Source organism: Manacus candei, unplaced genomic scaffold, assembly GCF_025592945.1.
Source record: "Manacus candei isolate 608988 ecotype Guabito, Panama unplaced genomic scaffold, ASM2559294v1 h1tg000014l, whole genome shotgun sequence".
In the NCBI taxonomy this organism is placed as follows: domain Eukaryota; kingdom Metazoa; phylum Chordata; class Aves; order Passeriformes; family Pipridae; genus Manacus; species Manacus candei.
This window is the reverse complement of record NW_026138062.1, coordinates 18003297-18023225: the sequence shown is the minus strand read 5'-3', so window position 1 is coordinate 18023225 and position 19929 is coordinate 18003297. Positions and strand designations below refer to the sequence as shown.

Sequence of the window (19929 nt, the reverse complement as noted above, 5' to 3'; positions counted from 1 at the left end):
CCCAAATGGTGACCGAAAGCTGACCTTTGTTTCATTAACTCAAAAAAACATACTATTTTTCATGCCTCTGTGTACGCTAACAAACTAAAACCTGTACATGCTTTACATGTATGACTAAAGTCATTCAGACTACACCTAAACATGAAATACCAACTTTAACTTTTCTTTTTCCCGTCTCTCAAAGAAAACAATATAAATGTAGCTTAAGTGGGGAAGGAGGCTAGAGGAGACTCCACTTTTGTGTCCTGGGATGTTTGATGGGATGTACCTATCTCCTTCCCCACAGGGATGCCTATGTGGTAAGACTCAAACACGCAGCTCTATCTAGGGCTTCTTTGGAAAATTTAGAAAGCAAGGTTCTGCTTGTGATAAGACTTTTAGCACTATATAGTCATCTGGCAATTAAACGTATTTGCCACAGTTATTATTATGTGTTTTATTTATTTATTTATACATTACTTATGTATTCACGCGTGCTCCTGCAGATGATGTATTTATCACCAGCAATCCAATAATAATCTGCATTTCTGTTGCTCAAGAAACAACACCATCTTGCACTTGGCCATGAGAGTTACTGAACAGGATCAGACTTCCAATCTAGCCATGAGAGCTCGTTGGGCGCAACCAGACTCACAGTGTATCGCAGTATTTGTGCAACCGTAACCATGGCAGTTCTTACTGAACTCAGCCGGACTTACAGTGCTGCACTGGCTCTGCATTTCTGTTCCTTAGAGCTGAGTTGGCTGTCACTCAGAATCTAAGCCCAGCTGCCCCAAGCCCCTGACATCTGAGATCCACCTGGAACACAAGGGGGTTAGTTTCTGCCAAATCTCCTTCTCTTAACACAACAGAAAGGTTAGCCTTACTCTTAATTTGACAGTTTGACAGACAAGAGGAACTGGTTCAGATACGTGCACTTTGTGTCAATGCAAAGAGGGATGTATTAGTATTAATACATCACTCTCGAAATCCAGTCTGCCTTTGAATGTTGATCATTTTTTTACTCTCCTCCTCAGACATCACTCTAAACTACCAAAATACAATCCATCCTGAGGCATACAAACAACGATATAAGGGTTAACCACAAGTAATTTCCCATTTGACATATTTTGAGTTATTCTTAATTTTGTCTTCAGAATGCAATCAGCTAAAATGTTTGAATTTTTTCACCCCATCTTAACAGAGTTAGATTTGATTTTGGTTTTTACACAGGCAACTGCAGGAAATGGAGCATTAAGTTAAAAAAGAAAATGAGGAGGGGTAGCAAAGTATTGCAAAGCTTGTAGTAATATCACAAACAACAGTGCTGGTAATTCACAGTTATCAAGAAGTTGTTAACAACATTGTTTGAGAGCAAACCCATGAAACATCCAGCCCTTGTGTGAAACAATTATTTCTCTTCTGTCAGTGCCCTCTTTAAGCCAAAAGAGAAGTAGTTACTAAAGGCATCCACTTTTTCTTCAAATAAATCACTGCACTTGCTCAGTAGTCATTTTGCAGTCCTACAACAGGCAACACAAACCTCACGTTTCCCACGTGAATCAAACAGTTGCAGCTGAAAGTTCAGTGGAAGCTTGGTCATATTCATGGTACATAACTATGTCCCTGACTTCTCCAAACTAACTGACATACTTATTACTGAACATAAAATAAATGACATACCTTTCTGTATGGAGAGGCAACAAAACTCTCTCTTTAAATACATTTGTTCTTAGTTTTGAGCCATGAAATCAGAAAGAACTCTTTGGCCACGGTTCTAAGAAAACAGGCAGCAACTAGATACACAAGTGCTTCTATAGCATGAATGGGATACATATTTCTTGAAAGAGATGAAGAAGTGTGTCCATAAGTATTATTATTTCTTACACTGTAAGAAAAAGGGAAAACATACAGAAATCCGAAAGACAAGTGATCAAATTCCTACTCGCTATGAATAAAATTGCTTAAGAGTTGATGACCTCATTTCAGATCAAATCAGCTCAGACTTTGGCTTCAGTTTTTCAGGAAGCAGACTCAATCTTCTCTAAATATTTAAAAAAGGTTTGTTTGCTCAAAATCAGCAAAACTCAACAAAGCACCTCTTTTGTAACAGGGTCCCAAAACATGTATTGATTTTTTTCATTCCACAGCTTTTTGTATGATTGCAAATTGTGTGGACTTGGTACTTTGTCTGCTCTTAGCAGTGTTGGTTTCATTATGATAATTTCTGTTATCTGTTTATACTGCAGCAATTTGTTTTCAAGGGCCTGGAAACTACTAGGCTGATCATATTACCATAGAAAAAGACACACCTTGTGGGTCAAGGTTTAAGTGCAAAGAACAATTGCAACCTGCGTGAATTAATTCAAGTCAAGATTTCCACTAATGTTCATTCACCATGCAGGTTAAGAAGGCTGGCAGAACTTGTCAGGCAGTGCCACAGCAAAACCAGTAATTTTACTTCTGTGTTTCCAACTTAATTTTCTAATGTTGTCCATGATTTTCTCTTGCTCAGAGGTGGTTTTGGCTTGTGAAGTTCAAGCAAAAGCTTTTTAGAATTCCATGCATAGAAAAAGGACCCATATTTTACCCATTTTAACTGCAATATTTCAAATATAACTTGAGAATGAGTAACAGTACAAAAGTAACTATTTTAAAAGGCTAATTTGAGGAGACGGAAAAACCTATTACTTGTGAACTAACATTTGTTATCCATATTTAGAAATAAGAAATAATTAAAGTATTGATTCAATTTTTATTTTGTAAATTTCTTAGTATTTTTTGTAGCACTTTAAAATTATCTCTTACACTTGTTCGGAAAAAAAATAAGTGATAAGTCTCCGAACTGTGATTTAAACAAATGAGAGGACTGATTTTTTTATTATTGTTTTTTTCCCAAAGTACACTGCCATTCACCCTGTAGCTGGCAAACTAATAGCAGACCCTAAGATGCCCTGACAAACCTGCAATTAAATTTTCCCCTATGCAGATCAGGAATGCAAGCCTATGTCTTAAGTGACCTCCATATATAATAGATATCCTGTAAACTGTCCCCAGCTGTAGAGTCCACACCATTTAGGTTTACTATCAGTTTTAAGAACACTCTCATGCCTGTATTTCTGGCTCTGTGGTCAGTCTTTAATCCCAAGCCAAACTGCTCAGCCTCTGAAATCACCTTCATTTCAAGAAAAAAAAAAGGCAAAACAGCATCTTGTATTTGCATTACAAATGCCATGTCTAAAATACAAACATATTACCTTTGTTAGGGCAGGTTACATATTAAAGGCAGTTTCTCTTAACAGTATTTCTATCTTATCCTGGCAGGAACCACCTACATACACAAAGAGAGAAGAAATTCCCAAATCCGTAAGTAAGCTTGAAAGCTGAACTCCTCACCACAGCACCTGCGCTCCTCCAACACAGAGTCTTGAGCAAAGTCCTATCTGCTTTCTTGGTGATACAGGCAAAAGTCTGTCTGTGAAGAGTTTCCACTTTCTACATCATCTGTTTCATTCTTTTACTTCTTTTTTCCCTCCTCTGTCTGTGGACTGGTTGCAGTTAGGGGTAGAAAAAGGTATGAGGGTGTTAGGGCCCTCCCTGTGACCTTACTCTTGCAGAGAGCGTAATCTCTCAGGTGACCCTGTCATGGGGCTCAGGCACAGCCCAGCCAGGGTGGCACAAGGGCCCTTCTCACCTGCCCTCCACTCCCTGCCCTTTTGGACCCTGCCACATGCTGCCAAGACAAGGCACAAGCTCCTTCCATGAGCGAACAAACCTGAGCACTGCTCATGAGCCTCTGATCATACGCCATCACCATGCATGGGACTGAAGGGAACAGGAGGGGCAGCAGTAGGGGCCTCCCTAAATACAGTGCTGCCCTTAAATGCATTTTTCTTCCCAATTTGGAGGTGGATGAAGATCTGCCAGCTCTCTGGCTTACCTACTCTGCCACAGCAGGCAAGAAGTGAGGAGGGAAACTCTGATGAGAACACTACAGGCACATGGAGTAGAGGCTTTGCTGTTTCCAGTTGTCAGAAATCAAGATGTAATGTATCACAGAATCACAGAATATGCTGAGTTGAAAGAGACTCAAAAGGATCATCAAATCCAACCCTTAGCCTTGCACAGGACTGTTTCCAAGAGTCACACCGTGTGCCTGAGAGTATCATCCAAACACTTTTTGAACTCTGTCAGGTTTGGTGCTGTGACCACTTGCCTGGGGAGCCTGTTCCATGTGCCCAACCACCCTCTGGGTGAAGAACCTCTTTCTAATATCCAACCTAAACCTCCCTTGACACATCTTCAGACCATTCCCTCAGGTCTGTCACTGGTCACCACAGAGAAGAGATCAGTGCCTGCCCTTCCTCTTCCCCTCACGAGGAAGCCGTGGACTGCAAGGAGGTCTCCCCTCAGTCTCCTCCTCTCCAGGCTGAACAGACCGAGTGACCTCAGCCGCTCCTCATATGGCTTCCCCTCCAGGCTCTTCAGCATCTTCATTGTCTCCTTAGGATTAACAGCTTAATATCTTTCTTATAAAAACTGCACACAATATTCAAGGTGAGGCTGCACCAGTGCAGAGCAGAGCGGGACAATCCCCTCCATCAGCCAGCTGGTGATGCTTTGCCTGATGCCCCCCCGGACATGGTTGGCCCTCCTGGCTGCCAGGGCACTGCTGACTCAGATTCAACTTGCCATCGACCAGAACCCCCAGGTCCCTTTCCATGGCACTGCTTTCCAGCATCTCATTCCCCAGTCTGCACATACATCCAGGGTTGCCCCATCCCAGGTGCAGAGTCCAGCACTTTCCCTTACTGAACTTCATGTGGTTGGTGATTGCCCAGCCCTATAATTTGTTGAGGTCTCTCTGCAGGGCCTCCCTGCCTTCAAGGGAGTCAACAGCTCTTTCCAATTTTGTGTCATCTCCAGACTTTCTTAGTATCCCTTCCAGTCCTGCATCCAAAGTCATTTATGAAAATGTTGAAGAGAACAGGGCATAAGATGGAGCCCTGTGGAACCTCACTAGTGACAGGTCATTAGTTGTATTTCTACAAAAATCCTGTCAATTAGTTGCTCTTCAGGGCTAAGAACTATACAGCACTGCACTGTCCAGGTCTAATATCTTGCACAAACTTACAGTTAATTCTCAGGCAAGAGCCAAAGGCAATGAGGTGCCAGTTTTTATCAGTGGAAAAAACATACTTCCAAGTGACCATGAAAATAAACGGAGTGTGCCTGGATAGAGTCATACTGATTCACTGCAGAGGCTTATAAAAACTAAGAAGAGAAAAAAAAAATTAATATGAAAATATATTTGCTGCCATTGTTTTTTTTTTCTTTCTTGCTTTCTTTTTCTGGAATACTTGATAATAATTACCTATTAAATAAAATAACATGAGCAGCCTACAACAATTCAGGTAAGAATTCAGGTGAAAATGTCAGACCTTAAGCAACAGTCAGGGATGAAACTATCAACCCAGGAAACTGTTACTGCTGCTGCTATGCAATCTCTTCCATACGAACAGTTGCTTTTAAAACCATCTAAGGGAGATGGCAATACAGAGTAAACCTCTTTCTGTTTACAACTATTTTTATCTGAAATATTTAACACCTGGATTGAAATACACAGTTAAAATCCTAGTTTAAAATGCAGATGAGTTTTCTCAGATTGTTTCCTGTGGCAAGCATACTTGCTCGTCATGACTCAAACTCACTGTAAAAACAGTGTCTGTTTATTGCGTGAGGAATACCCAGAGGAAACTGGAGACATTTGATTCCTAAAGAAAGAGTTCCTGGGACCCTGCAATTGTGAGAAAAAGTAAACAAAAAAAAGCCTTCTAACTCTAAAATTGAGGTTTTTTCAGCTCTCAGCAATACTCTCATTTCCAGAGTTCACCCCAGTCTGTTCTCTAGGCAAAGAATGTTTCTTCCAAGGACATGTTTAGTCAAAAACAGTGCATTCTGCAGCTCACTGTAAAGGCTGGTAACCATCCTGAGAGTTGCTGAGCAACCTTCTGAGACTTATTTACTGCCCTCAATTCCTGGAAAGCAGAGTTGTTAAGCCATGGAAATTCAGGCTCAGTTCATTTATCATTCCCACCTGGTACCTCTGCTTGCTGAAAGAAAAGGTAGTGTGGCAGGGAACTACTTTTAAGCAGCCCTAGTTTACCATCCAAAAGAGAATCTTTGACTGAATCTACCCCATGGGAAAATCATTGACCTTCCAAGCTTTCCTCATCCTCAGAATAGAAATAAGTCAGAGGAGGTGACGAGGCACAGTGTCTGCATGTCTGGACTAGCCAAACAGTCTCCTCCAATAATTTTAACTCCCTTCTGTCCTGCTCTGCAGGCAGTTTCTCGTTCCTTTCTCTTTCTTAAGCAGTGCCAAGGAGCCAGACACGAGCACAGAATGCAAATCCTGCCTCGTCCTGGCTTCACGTGAAACAGTTTGGATTTTCATCTGAATAACACTCTCCCTTGCTTCCTGAAACAGGCAGAGAGGCACACAAAAACATGTGCACAAATGCACCTTGAACAACCTTTAAAATTTGATGATGGAAGCGCTTCGCTCAGTGAAAAAATTCACAGTGAAGTTTTGCAGCTTCCTAAGTAGTTTCATAGTTGATTTAAACAGGTGTTAAGGTATGACTGTGAAAGAGGTTGGTCCTTCATGATCCCCTTCATGCACATAATTAGGTACGGATGGTCCCAGATATATTACTATTTACATAAGGAAGAATGAAAAGCAAGAAGGGTTTGGGTCTGCTATCACAGACAGTCAAAAATGATCACCAGCTCCTTAAGAATCCCAAAATTCCACCTGAAAAAGCTGAGATTTAAAGTGAGTCTGCATGTTATTTTACAAGCTTAGTGATATTATCAGTAGGGGTACATAATTTGCCATCTCATTTCCGCCTGTGCTCTAAGTTGCTTGAAAACATGTCCTCCACCCACCCTAAAAATGGCAGACATTTAGAGTCCATGGAATGTTAAAACACTCACCAGATCTACAGGATTAAACTCCAACAGTGGAACTGATTTGTTTTCCTACATGGTCCTTGCCAAACTGTAACAATTTGTGTGAAAATTATCTTCTGTTAATCAAAAGCTATGGGTTCAACCTGCTTAAATTGCCTGGTGATGCAAATAAACATGCTTTATAGGCATTCCTGCAAAAATTCTGCATAAATCCAAGCTACTTAATTCTTCACTGCTTCTGCCAAAAAAAAAAAAAGGCCAGCTTTTGCTCACAGATACATGGTGCAAGCACCTGTGCCCTAGAACATGTAACTCAAAATAAAGGCTGAGTGTGAAAAAAATTTTTTACTAGAATTGCTTATATTTAGCAACTTTAATATTACAACATATCAGTAAAAACAACCCCATAGCGTTTTTCCCTAGATATATCAATGCCACAATGTATTTTCAATGCTTGCGTTTTGCTTTACAAATATTTAGCATAGAACTGGTGTAACTTTATTTCTGCCTTCTGTTACTATGCAATGAAGAATAAATGTACTGTAACATTTAGCAGCCTATCACAAGATGTATAAAAATTAAAAACTTACTGTGTATATGAATGACCTAAGATTCCTTCTGCTAAAAACAGTCCCAGGCATTTTGGTAGCTAAGACAGCAGCCCCGAACAAGACACTTGGAGCTACACAGTGAATGTTTCTGAAAGAAAGTAACTGTACAAGAAAATATAAAAGACCACATGACTGTCATATGAATATCCTTAGACAATATTAATCCAGTTTCTTTCTATTATTACTTGCCAGTGGTTTTATCTTACTAGGTTACTCATATGTGGAGCATTCAGCAAGAATGAGAGCTACAAAAATATTCTTTAAAACTGTCTCAAACGCATCGTAGGCTTGGGGAGAACACAAAGTGAGTGGATTCTGCTATTTATTCTGAATACCACTCACTTCAGAAGGCCTGTTTGCATGGGCTTTCTTTCAGAGTAAGGACCTTAATAAGGAAAGCAATTAAAACAGGACAAAAATGCTTACAGAAGCAACAAAAGATTAAAAGATTGGTATGTCGCTGGGAAGATGAAAACAAAGCTGACTTCATGGTAAGACTAGTTTAATTTCGTTGGCATGTCAGCCTCATGGAATTTTCTACAGACAAGGTTTTGAATAGTGTTCTCACTGCTGGAGAGGGAACACCACAGAGAGCTCAGCGCTGCTCTTGCTGAAGTTACTGTCAATACCCTAAATGCATGCAAACAGTATCGCCTGCCACACAGGCATTAAGGTGGGGAAGTCACTAAGTGGTGATGGCTCAATTAGTCTGTGTTGGACATTTGCACACTAAAGGTAAGCCTTGCAGTCCATAAGTCTGTCAGCAACCTCAGAAGCTGAATACCCTGTGATTAATGAAAAGTTAACAAAATAACTGTTAAAAACAATAAGTCTGTTTTTAATTACCACTAGAGGGGCTAAGAAAAAAATAAACTATGATGATTAAGACACTGGAGCATCTCTTCTGTAATGAAAGGCTGAGGGAGCTAGGACTGTTCAGCCTGGAGAAGAGAAGGCTAAGAGGAATCTCATCAATGTGTATAAATACATGAAGGATGGAGCCAAGATCTATCAGTGGTGCCTAGTGACATGACCAAAGGCGATGGACACAAACCAAAACACAGGAGGTTCCCTCTGAACATCAGGAAACACTTTTTCACTATGAGGGTGACCAAGCACAGGTTATGCAGGGAGGTTATGCAGTGTCCATTCTTGCAGGTTTTCAAAACTGGACTCAGTCCTGGGCAACAGCTCTAGATGACTCAGTTTGGGCAGGGGGGCTGGAGAATGGTGCCCAGAGGTCATAGAATCATAGAAAGGTTTGGGTTGGAAGAGACATTAAAGATCATTTAGTTCCAACCCCTCTGACTGGTCAAGGCTACCACCCATTATATCAGGTTGCTCAGGGCCCCATTAAACCTGGCCTTGAACACTTCCAGGGGTGGGGAATCCAGAACTTGTCTGGGCAGCCTGTTCCAGTACCTCACCATCCTCACAGGAATGAATTTCTTCCTAACATCTAATATAAATCTCTCCTCTTTTAAACTGTTGTCCCTCGTCCTATCACTATCTGTCCATGAAAAAAGTCAGTCTCCCTCTTTTTTGTAAGCCCTCTTTAAGTACTGGAAGGCTGCAATTAGGTCTCCCTGAGCCCTTCTCTTGTCCAGGCTGAACGACCCCAACACCCTCAGCCTGTCTTCATACAAGAGATGTTCCAACCCTCTGATCATCTTAGTGGCCCTTCTCTGGACCTGCTCCAACAAGTCTACATCTTTCCTGTGCTGAGGACCCCAGAGTTGGATGCAGCACTCTAGGCGGGGTCTCAGAGCAGAGTAGAGGGGCAGAATCACCTCCCTCGACTTGCTGGTCAGACTGTTTTTGATGCAGCCCAGGATGCAATTAGCCTTCTGGGCTGCAAGTGCTCATTGCTGGGTCATGTCCAGCTTTTCATGCATGAGAACCCTCAAGAATCTGCAGGGCTGCTCTCAATGAGTTCTTCTCCTAATCTGTACTCATGTTTGGGATTGCATCGACCCAGGTGCAGCACCTGGACTTTGAGCCATTGACCACAACTCTCTGGCTGCATCCATCCTTCCATTCATCCATCCATCCATCCAATCAATTTCACCCAAGCTCAGCCATTCTGTGATTCTATGAACTATAAATTATTAGAACTGAGAAAACTATTTGATACTCTCACCATCATGCAGATTTCTCCCTACAACAAGGAAGTGAAACTCAAGAGCCAAATAGGTAGGTGCTCCCTCATTAATTAGTCTTCTTGCTTCCTGGAACTCTTCAGCATTATTACTTAAGTCTCATCTTAATTAAACCATGGCTAACCTGTGGTCCTTCGGCTTCATAAAGACATTCAGTTTAAGATTCATACCTTCCAAGGGAGTGACCATGAGCTCCTTTTGAAGTCCATGAGGAGAAACACAAATTTCATCATCTAAAATAGACTGGACTTGTTGTTCCCTGGAAGAACTTGCCTCTTCTCTGAACACAGGCAATAATCTTCAAATGCTGACATTACAAGAGAGGTGTCTTGAGTTGAAAGACGTGAATCCAGCAGAAATCTCTTCTGTAAACATACCACAGGCTTTTCAGGGACTGCTCTGTCAGAGAAGATTAAAAAGATTAAGAGAGAGAAAACAATGCCTGTAGCACCCTCCTTCTGAGAGCTGTTGGTTCAGAAATGAAATGTATGGCCATGCTCACTGGACCTCCCAATAGAACTCTTCCAATTTACCTGCTTACATAAATGTAGAGATGCTCTGGTAAAACCTACAGTCAGTGGTATTTAGGACAGTCAAAATATTTAAATAAAACCACCAGTAAAATAGCCAATAAAACTTTGAGGGTTTGACATGTTTCCAGTTTCACTCCCACATGGATTGTCCTTCTAAGTGGGAAACTCAATCCAGGCAGGTCAGAACCAAATAACCATTACCTAAGTTGGACTCTTCTCACTCCCTCTACAGTAGAGACTGTGTCTCTCTGCTTCAGGCTGTAGCAATGGCCACATAAACTAATGATTCAATACTTTCCAACCAACATTCTTCTGATTAGGAAGACACGGGATAACCTTCACAAAAATCCCTAACACCTTTAAGACCTCAAAATGCACAGGTGGCTAAGATATGAAATGGATCATGCTGACCTCAAAGAGGCTGAAAGATCACAGGTTCTGGAAAAGTCTTGTTCAAAGAAACAGGGTTTAAAATTCTCTTAAATTTTGGACAGCCTCAACTCTGCAAGAGACTGGAGAATGAGTTATCTGGATCAAATTTGCCACATAAAGCATTTTATGATTTTAAAATGGAATGTAGTGGGGGGAAAAAGCATTCAGCAATGTGATAGGAGATCGGAAATATTTGGGATGGTTCTGCCTAAGCCCCTTCTGACCTACATAGTCTGGTAGTTTCACTCAACGCTTCCCAGCATCTGGGAGCAGGACGAGTTCCTTACATCATTCCAAGGAAGCTTTTTTAGAAATACGTAGTCTTGATGTAGACTAACACATCATTAGTAGCATTTTAAAAAACTGCCCTGTTCAGTCTTATCACTGCACTAATCCTCTGGTCTGCGCATATATTCCCCAATCATGACAAAACAGGACACAAAGCATATTAGACAGAGACAACCTGGACATCTTCCAGTGGAAACTGTCCGCAGTGAGTGCGTTCATGGAATCTTTAGAGACAGTGCCAGGCACAGGGTGTGCTGGACATCCTGCCCTCGGTCTCACACGATAACTTGCACAAAGTCGCACAGAGGTCCCTAGCTGTAAAGAGGGATTCATTAACAATCAGGAGGTTAAGGCTGGGCTGGAAGCCAGGACATGGAGCACCACCCTCTCCTGGCCAAAGAAAGGGCCAGCGTTTACATTTCCAAAGGCAAAATCTGGATGTGATGGACTGGAAAAAAGAAAACAACTGTCCCCGGGGGGCCTCTGCCTCCTCACCATCCTCTCCCTTCCATCCTCCCCGCAGGATTGAAGGACGTCATTGCATTGCACTGAGACGCACGTGTTGTGTCTGACTAAGCTATGTCAGTGCCGTGCTGCTTTCCACTCTCTTCCGGCATTCCCGGGGAAGATGGTTTATGTAGTAGCACAGCGCTCCCAACAACCTACTGCACCTCACTTCTCTCACGGGGGTAACGGGGCTCGGCGCTTGCTGTGGGGAGGACGGGGCGGACAAGAAGAAGGAGGAGCAGGAAAAGGAAAAGGAAGAGGAGGTGGGGAAGGAGGAAGCAGAAGAAGAGTAGGAGCCGGAGGAAAACGCGGCAAACGCACTGGCAGCGACGGCGCCGCTCCCGCCCCTCTGGGGGCGGTGCCATCCGGGAGCCGATGCCGGGCTGGTCCCTCCCCTCGCGGCCGGGAGCCGCCTTTTCCGTCGGGAAGGGGACGCGGCGTTGTCCAAGATGGTGGCGGGAGGGTTGTGCCTGTGTGGGCTCGTCAGGTACCGGGGTGCGGGGGCGGCGCGTCCTGGCAGCGGAGAGGGAGGGGAGGAGGCAGCCCCTTCCCGGCCGCGCTCCCACATCCCCCCGAGCCCGCCCGGGCAGAGCGAGGTGGGATGGTTTCTGCCCGGCTCCTCGCTGTGCCGCCGGCCCCGGATGGGTTAATGCGCTTTTCCGCTGCTCCCTGCCGAAAATGGAAGTGTTTCCTGACGTGTCAGTCGTGACGCGTGGGTGGCCGTGGGCAGGTCCTTTGGCGCCGAGTAAACGCTATTTATCATAAGGCCTAGCCCAGCAGGAGGAACCAGGCGCTGTCCCTGGGAGCCCCAGTGGGCCGGGAAGACACTCCTGTGAGAAACATCCCGTCAGTGATTTAGGAGAGCTGAGAGGGCGGCGGTGGGGAGCGAAGGGAATACCCCTGTCAGCGTCTCAGAGGCCACAGGAAAGGGGTCACTACTCAGAGAAACTGCACGGCGCTTCTCTGGAGAGCTGACATAGCTCTTCATATCTCAGGGGAAGGGAAAATGAGGCTGGAGTGGGAAATGGCTGGCCCCAGTAAATTGGCACCAAAGCAGTTCACAATAAGGCAGGCCAAAGAGGAAGTTGGACTAAATAAAATTCTTACAGTAAATCTATTTAGAAATTACTCTGCCAGTTTTGTATTGCCCGATTCCTGAGGGCATGCCGCTTTTAGTGTGTAGAGCACATGGAGATAGATACAGGTATATGGCATGAGTAAACAATAATAAATGATTGCAAGGTAACAGGAGGGGAAAAAAGTGATCTTTATCTAAACAATGTAGAGTAGCGGTTTTATTTCTGTAATTGTTGAAATGATACACAGATACTGATGATTTCTGACACTAGAAGAACTCAAGAAATTGTTGAACTCCTGTAGCTCTCCCTGTAAGCCCTTCTTGCTCAACTTCATACATAGTATTTCTTTAAAGCAGTTATGTATTTTAAAATTTCCGGCTTGTTTCAGATTGCTGTGCTCATTGTTAATTCCTGCATTATTTCTAAGTGGAATTTTGTGCATTTGCTTGGTGGTACTGCTGTGGGTAATACGGCTCTGGATACAACAAAGGAAAAAGCAGTTAAGCTCAGCAGGAAGAGATGGGAAGCGGCCATTGCTGGTGGCCTTTTTTCACCCATATTGCAATGCAGGAGGTGGAGGGGAGAGAGTCTTGTGGTGTGCTATAAGAACGCTCCAGAAAAAGTAAGCATATGTGTTTATCAAACATCGTATTTCATTCTTAGCTTCTGATGGTGTTACTTATGCATTTTACTTAAGTAGGTATTATTAATCTACCAGTCCTATGTTTTATTTTACATCTGAGTTCCATGTGGTTGCACCATTCCACTTCATCACTTTACCCAGATTTTGATCTTTTCTGCTGTGGCATCTCTCACTTTTTTCTGTATCTCCTTGAGAGAACTCCCCCACCTCTGGTATGGAACTTTGTATAGCCATAACTCATCAGTAGATAACTGATAATCTTGATACTTGCCTCTTGGTGCAGAAGACAAAAAAAGTTAATATGTGAAGTGGATTTGAAATTGGCACATCCCCTGATTTACACAGTTGTGTGCATTTTGCTCATGCTATGCAATAAACAGACATCTAGGGCAGTGTGTTCTTAAGTCTGTAGATAATGCTGAGCTCCTTTTACTCCAAAATAATATTCCCCAAGTCCTCAGCCATATGCTTTTCTGCAAATCAGGAAAAAACTGTGGAAGTATTAGGAAAAGTATAATTTAATTGAAGTCATTTCATAGCTATGTCAGACATTTGTTCTCACATTCTCCTTGAGTAATTTTGAACAGATAATAGTTTATTGTTAAAAAATTTGAAGAGAAGAATGTATTTCTTTTTCTCTATTCTTACAGGTACAGAAATGTAATGTGTGTTGTTTACACTGGTGACAGAGATGCCACTGGAGACGAAATAGTAGAAGGTGCTTTCAGAAGATTCAACATCAAATTAATTCATCCTGTGAAGTTTGTATTCCTAGAAAAACGCTACCTTGTGGAAGCTTCTCTTTATCCTCACTTCACTTTGCTGGGACAAAGTTTAGGATCAGTGTTCCTTGGCTGGGAAGCTCTTCTAAAGTGTGTTCCTGATATTTATATTGACTCAATGGGTTATGCTTTCACACTTCCCCTCTTTAAATATTTAGGAGGTTGTCGCGTTGGATGCTATGTCCATTATCCCACTATCAGCACCGATATGCTTTCTGTCGTTAGGGATCGGGATACCAGGTTTAACAACACAGCCTTCATTACAAACAGCCCCTTCTTCAGCAAATTTAAGCTTCTCTACTACTACTTCTTCGCTTTCATGTATGGGTTGGTTGGTTCCTGCAGCGATGTGATAATGGTTAATTCTTCTTGGACGCTAAATCACATCCTTTCCCTCTGGAGAGCTGGGGCTTGCACTAGTGTTGTGTATCCACCGTGCGATGTCCAGACTTTCCTGGATATTCCACTGGAAGTGGAAAAGAGCACCAGTGAATATTCCATTGTTTCTGTCAGCCAGTTCAGGCCTGAAAAAGATCATCCTTTGCAAATCAGAGCCTTTGCTAAATTGCTGAAAGAGAAGCGAGTGGGGCAGCAGCCATCGTTGAAGCTGATCTTAATCGGAGGCTGTCGTAACCAGCAAGATGAAGAGCGTGTAAATAACCTGAAACATCTTTGCGAAGAGCTGGGAGTTGGTAATGATGTGATGTTCAGGATAAACATTCCCTTTGAGGAGCTTAAGAGACACCTGGCAGAGGCCACCATCGGCCTGCATACAATGTGGAATGAGCACTTCGGGATCGGTCAGTACCTTTCCTCGGTTCAGCCATTTGTCCCTCGGTGTGTAGGCATAGAGGTCTGCATGCCGAGCAGGTGTTCAGCTCCCATTCCCGTTAGAGCCAGTGTAGCTGCAGTAAAGCCTACAGGACCAATGCAGATGTCTAACCACTAGGTGCTACTGTAGTGCAAGCTGAAGCGCTGTAGTCGTAGACTGTTAATCCTGGGCATCCCCCGGTCACCTAAACAGACAGCTAGTCCCATCTATGCTGCCCAGGATGTCCTGCTGACCTCCAGCTATCGCCCTGCAAGGTCATGGGTCACCTTATGGTCCTTTTGTTAGGTTTGCCAGCCTTACACAGACGCTTTCCAGAGCCCCAAAAGGCAGCAGGTACTTCTGATTAAGCACCTTAGATTGTGCTCCATAGGCTGCAGGAGGAGCTTAGACATAGTTCGTGTGTAGATGTCCATGTGTAGAGATTTTGGTTGTATTTCACCTGCCTCAAATGCTGTTTGAAATGTCCAGTGTATGCCATGGGGCTCAAGCTGCTGTTTCAAAGGTGTGAGTCTCCCACAGATCTTGTCTGTTATAAATAAGCCCCATGTAGATGCCACCAGGTACCCTGGGCCATCTCATTGCACTATACACCTGTGCTGATGCAAATAAATCAAGTCCTTAAATCAATCAGTGTAGCATGGAGCAGAATTCCAAAGAGGAGCTGAGTCCTGGTTTGCAATGTGTTCTCATACAGAATTAAGGTATGGGGCTCACTTTATTTGGATTAGTTGAGTCCTGACCTTGAGAGATTGCCCATCTGCCATAAATCTACAAGAGGGTAAGTTAGCAGCCAAGCAGATGGATGCCATACTTGGCTATAATGTGACTAAACTGAAGGCAGTGTCTTCATACTATCAGGAGTAGTAGTTTATGGTCTGTAGGAACTTGGTATAAAAAATGTACACTGAAGTGTTTCCCAGAAGCAAGTGCAAAATAATGTGTTCTCATATTTTTTCCTCCCACAAAACTGTTTAATTAAATTTATAAAAAAAGTGATACAATCACGCTGTGATTTTGAATTTGAGCATTATTTCACCTTTATCTCAAGGGCTTTTTGCCTGCAAAAAAACATGTTGCAAGACTCTGGAGCGTTATTTATAGTAGTCAATGTTTGAGCTGGGGAAACTTATGAAAATCAAATCAAATCTACTGAGTAGAATCAGCAATTAAAGTGATTTCTGAGGTCTGTTCTGGAACCATGGAGGAGAATTAAGTTGTTATATACATTGTATGCTCTTACTGTGCCACTGCTTTTAGCTGAGAAAAGCTTACTGATTCCCATTTCATTAAAATGTCTTCCATCAAAAATACAGATGTAGCAATAACAGTTTTTACTAGTGTCTTGCTGACTTGTCAAAAGCTGTAAAGATTTGTTAATCTGCAAAATACTGAACTTCTGAATATTATCTGATTGAAATGAGTTTTACTGTTGTTTTAACTTTCCAGTGTTTTTATAGAGAGCCAAAGTACACGATGTGCACATTCATATCATCATATTTTGTATCTTTTACAGGAGTAGTTGAATGTATGGCAGCTGGCACAGTTATCCTGGCTCACAATTCTGGAGGCCCGAAATTAGATATTGTGGTACCCTATGAAGGACATGTTACAGGCTTCCTAGCAGAAAATGAGGACAGTTATGCTGAAACGATGGCTTATATCCTCTCTTTGTCTCCTGAAAAAAGATTAGAGATCAGAGAAAATGCTCGTCGCTCTGTGCACAGATTTTCAAACCAGCATTTTGAAGACACATTCCTGTTATCCGTGGAACCATTATTTAAATAAATGTATATAAATAAAAATTTATATGAGTAAAATTAACTTTTTGTATTTGACTGTGTGGCACCTGTAAATATATCTAATCTATGATCCCTTGGTCCCATTCAATAAAGAGGTTTTTTTTCTTGATGCCAGGCTATCTACTGTATGTAACAGATTTTTTTTCTACTGGGAAAGAAGTGCTTCTGCGTTGACTTCATGACAGCGTGGTGCACTTCAAAACCCTCTGGATTCACAAATCATGATACTGCTTTAGTAACAGAACTACATCAGGAAGCTCTTTAATTTATTGAATACTTTCAGTCTTCACCCATTTTATGGCTCTCTTCCCATAGTCACACTTTTTTGAAGCCAACACTTTTGTTTTATACCCTTTCTACTCAGTAATTTTTTTTCCCCAGAAAAAAATTTTCAATTTGATCTCCCCTGTTGTGTGGCAAAATTCTGTTACATAGGGTTTTAATTGTAGTTCTGAAGATCTCTACCTACAGTGATTCCTTTAGGATAAACATGTGGTAGTGTGCTTTATATAAGTGTAATAACTGCACTTTCCTGTGATCCTTATATTAGGTATTTCCTCATGTCCTTTCATGTATAACAACTTAATAGTATTTTTCCAACCCTTCTCCATTGAAAGGTTTTCTGTTCCTAGGGAATAGAAAGGTCTAGATTAGAGGGCATAATTAAATGCTATGCAAACATGAATGTTAAAGCTCTAAGTGAGTGCTTATTATAAAACTGAGAACAGTACAAACTATATGTTCAAGAATTTGACACTTGCGTTTGTATGAAAATGGAAAAAACACATAGCCCTTTTTTTAGCCATCAAAGCAATATTTTATATTTTAGCAAGCTAAGAGAAGTGCAAAACTTTAACTTAGCAGATGTCTGCTGTATATACAGTACAGCAGAGCAGAGATAGTCTAGGAGGTTCCTGGGCTGTGTGGAAGATAACTTCTTGGCAGAGCTGGTGAGTGAGCCAACCAGGGGCGGTGCCTCACTAGACCTGCTGTTCGTGAACAGAGAAGGACTGGTGGGTGATGTGATAACTGGAGACCATTTTGGGCACACTGATCATGAAATGGTAAAGTTTTGAATTCTCAGATAAGGAACAGGGTCAGCAGAACTGCCACCTTGGACTTCTGGAGGGCAGACCTTGGCCTCTTCAGGACCCTGGTTGATGCAGTCAGGGCAGTAGTCCTGAAGAGACAAAGAGTCCAGGAAGGCTGGACATTCTTAAAGAAGGAAGTCCTAAAGGGGTAGGAGCAGGCTGTCCCCATGTGCCAAAAGATGAGCTGGCAGGGAAGAAGACCAGCCTGTCTGGAACTCAGGAAAAAAAAGGAGAGTTTATGACCTTTGGAAGAAGGAGCAGGCAACTCTGGAGGACTACAAGGATGTAAGGAGGTTATGCAGAGAGAAAATTAAACAGGTCAACACCCAGCTAGAACTTAATTTGGCCACTGTAAAAGACAATTGAAATGCTTCTTTAAATACATCAGCAAGAAAAGGAAGGCTAAGGGGAATCTCTATCCTTTATTGGATGTGGAGGGAAGCATAGGGGCAAAGGATGAGTAAAAGACTGAAGCACTTAATAGGTTCTTTGCATCTGTCTTCAAGTGTAAGATCAGTTGTTCTCTGGGTATCCAGCCCCCTGAGCTAGAAGACAGGGACGGGAAGCAGAATGAAGTTCCTGTAATCCAAGGAGAAATGATCAGCGACCTTCTACACCACTTACACATGCACAAGTCTATGGGGATAGATGGAATTTACCCAAGGGTACTGAGGGAGCTGATGAAAGCTCTCACCAAGCCACTTTCCATCATTCACTGGCACTCCCGGCTAACCGGGGAGGTCCCACTTGGCAGGAGGTTGGCAAATGTGACACCCATCTACAAGAAGGGCTGGAAGGAGGATCCAGGGAACTACAGGCTTGACAGCCTGATCTTGGTACTGGGGAAGGTCATGGATCAGGTCATCCTGAGTATCATCACCTGTCATGTACAGGAAAACTGGGGGATCAAGCCCAGCCAGCATGGGTTTGTGAAAGGTAGGTCTTGCTTGACCAACCTGATCTCCTTCTACAAGAAGGTGATCCAATTAGTGGATGAGGGAAAGACTGTAGATTTTGTCTACCTGGGCTTTAGTAAAGCATTTCTCCAGTATTCTCTTGGAGAAGCTGGCAGCCCAGGGCTTGGAAGGGCTGGGTAAAAACCTGTCTGGGTGGCTAGGCCCAGAGAGTGGTGGTGAACAGAGTTAAATCCAGCTGGTGTCTGGTCACCACTGGTGTCCCCAGAGCTCAGTACTGGGGCCAGTCCCATTTAATATTTTTACTGATGATTTGGATGAGGGGATTGAGTGCACCTTCGATCAGTTTGCAGAGGACACTGAGTTGGGTAGGAGTGTTGATCTGCTGGAGGGCAGGAAGGCTCTGCAGAGGGATCTGGACAGGCCAGATTGATGGGCTGAGGCCAACTGTTCAACAAGGCAAGTGCTGGGCCCGGCACTTGGGTCACAACAACCCTGTGCAGTGCTACAGGCTGAGGGAAGAGTGGCTGAAAAGTGGCCCAGCAGAAAAGCACCTTGGGGTGCTGGTTGATGACCACTTGAACATGAGTCAGCAGTGGTGCCATGGTCTAGTTGACAGGGTGGTGTGGGATCATGGGTGGGACTTAATGATCTCAGATGTCTTTTCCAACTTGGTTCATTCTGTGATTCTGTGTGCCCAGGTGGCCAAGAAAGCCAATGGCATCCTGGCTTGTATCAGAAATAGTGTGGCCAGCAGAACCAGAGCAGTGATTGTCCTGTACTTGTCATTTGTGAGGCCACACCTCGAATTCTATGTCCAGTTCTGGGCCCTTCACTTCAAGAAAGAGAAGGTGCTGAGCATGTCCAGAGTAGGGCAATGGACTTCTGAAGGGTCTGGAGCAGCTGAGGGATCTGGGGCTGTTTATCCTGGAGAAAAGGCAGCCCAGGGGTACCTTATTACACTCTACAACTACCTGTAGCAAAGTGGGCATTGGCCTCTTCTCCCAAGTAACAAGAGACAGGACAGGAGGAAACGATCCCTACTTGTACCAGTGAAGGTTTCGATTGGATGCTAGGAAAAATTTCAAAGGGTTGTCAAGCACTGGAACAGACTGCCCTGGGAAATAATGGGATCACAGTGCCTGGAGGTATTTAAAAGATGTGTGTATGTGGCACTGAGGGACATAGTTTAGTGGTGGACTTGGCAGTGCTTGTTTAACAGTTGAACTATCAAACTTTAGAATGTAGTTTTTCCTCTATTTAAGATTCACCTGGATTATATGAAACTTTTAATATGAAAAAATA

At 43.0% G+C, this 19929-nt stretch overlaps 2 protein-coding genes across 8 annotated transcripts in view; one reads left to right on the top strand and one right to left on the bottom strand.

The window, feature by feature from the left end:
- The window catches only part of ATP7B (ATPase copper transporting beta), a 45162-nt gene extending 33340 nt beyond the window's left edge, over positions 1-11822 (bottom strand). The window contains exons 1-2 of one of the 6 annotated variants that reach the window (XM_051780200.1): positions 11806-11822; positions 9895-10123 (exon numbers count right to left, since the gene is read on the bottom strand). In XM_051780200.1, coding sequence (XP_051636160.1) covers positions 9895-9957 — 63 coding nt within the window. In that variant the 5' untranslated portion in view covers positions 9958-10123; positions 11806-11822. Of the gene's footprint in view, positions 1-1662; positions 2143-3236; positions 3256-3375; positions 3538-9894; positions 10124-11472; positions 11709-11805 lie in introns of those variants that run through there. The other 5 variants (XM_051780199.1, XM_051780203.1, XM_051780204.1 and 2 more) reach the window with 5 other exon arrangements.
- Positions 11802-16738, top strand: ALG11 (ALG11 alpha-1,2-mannosyltransferase). Of its 2 annotated transcripts, none has more exons than XM_051780213.1 (4): positions 11802-11971; positions 12991-13185; positions 13857-14788; positions 16334-16738. In XM_051780213.1, exons 1-4 carry the CDS (start codon positions 11934-11936, stop codon positions 16603-16605), a joined length of 1437 nt encoding a protein of 478 aa, XP_051636173.1. In that variant the 5' UTR covers positions 11802-11933; the 3' UTR covers positions 16606-16738. The 2 variants fall into 2 exon arrangements, with proteins under 2 accessions (XP_051636173.1, XP_051636172.1); XM_051780212.1 differs by having other exon boundaries at positions 11804-11971; positions 12952-13185.
- The last annotated feature ends 3191 nt before the right edge of the window (positions 16739-19929 follow it).

What these genes read in the sequence shown, in the direction of transcription:
- ALG11 (XM_051780212.1), top strand. Translation starts at nt 11,934, where the DNA reads ATGGTGGCGGGAGGGTTGTGCCTGTGTGGGCTCGTCAG. An exon ending in TGCCTGTGTGGGCTCGTCAG is followed by an intron (nt 11,972 to 12,951) that starts GTACCGGGGTGC and finishes GGCTTGTTTCAG; the next exon opens with ATTGCTGTGCTCATTGTTAA. An exon ending in ATAAGAACGCTCCAGAAAAA is followed by an intron (nt 13,186 to 13,856) that starts GTAAGCATATGT and finishes CTATTCTTACAG; the next exon opens with GTACAGAAATGTAATGTGTG.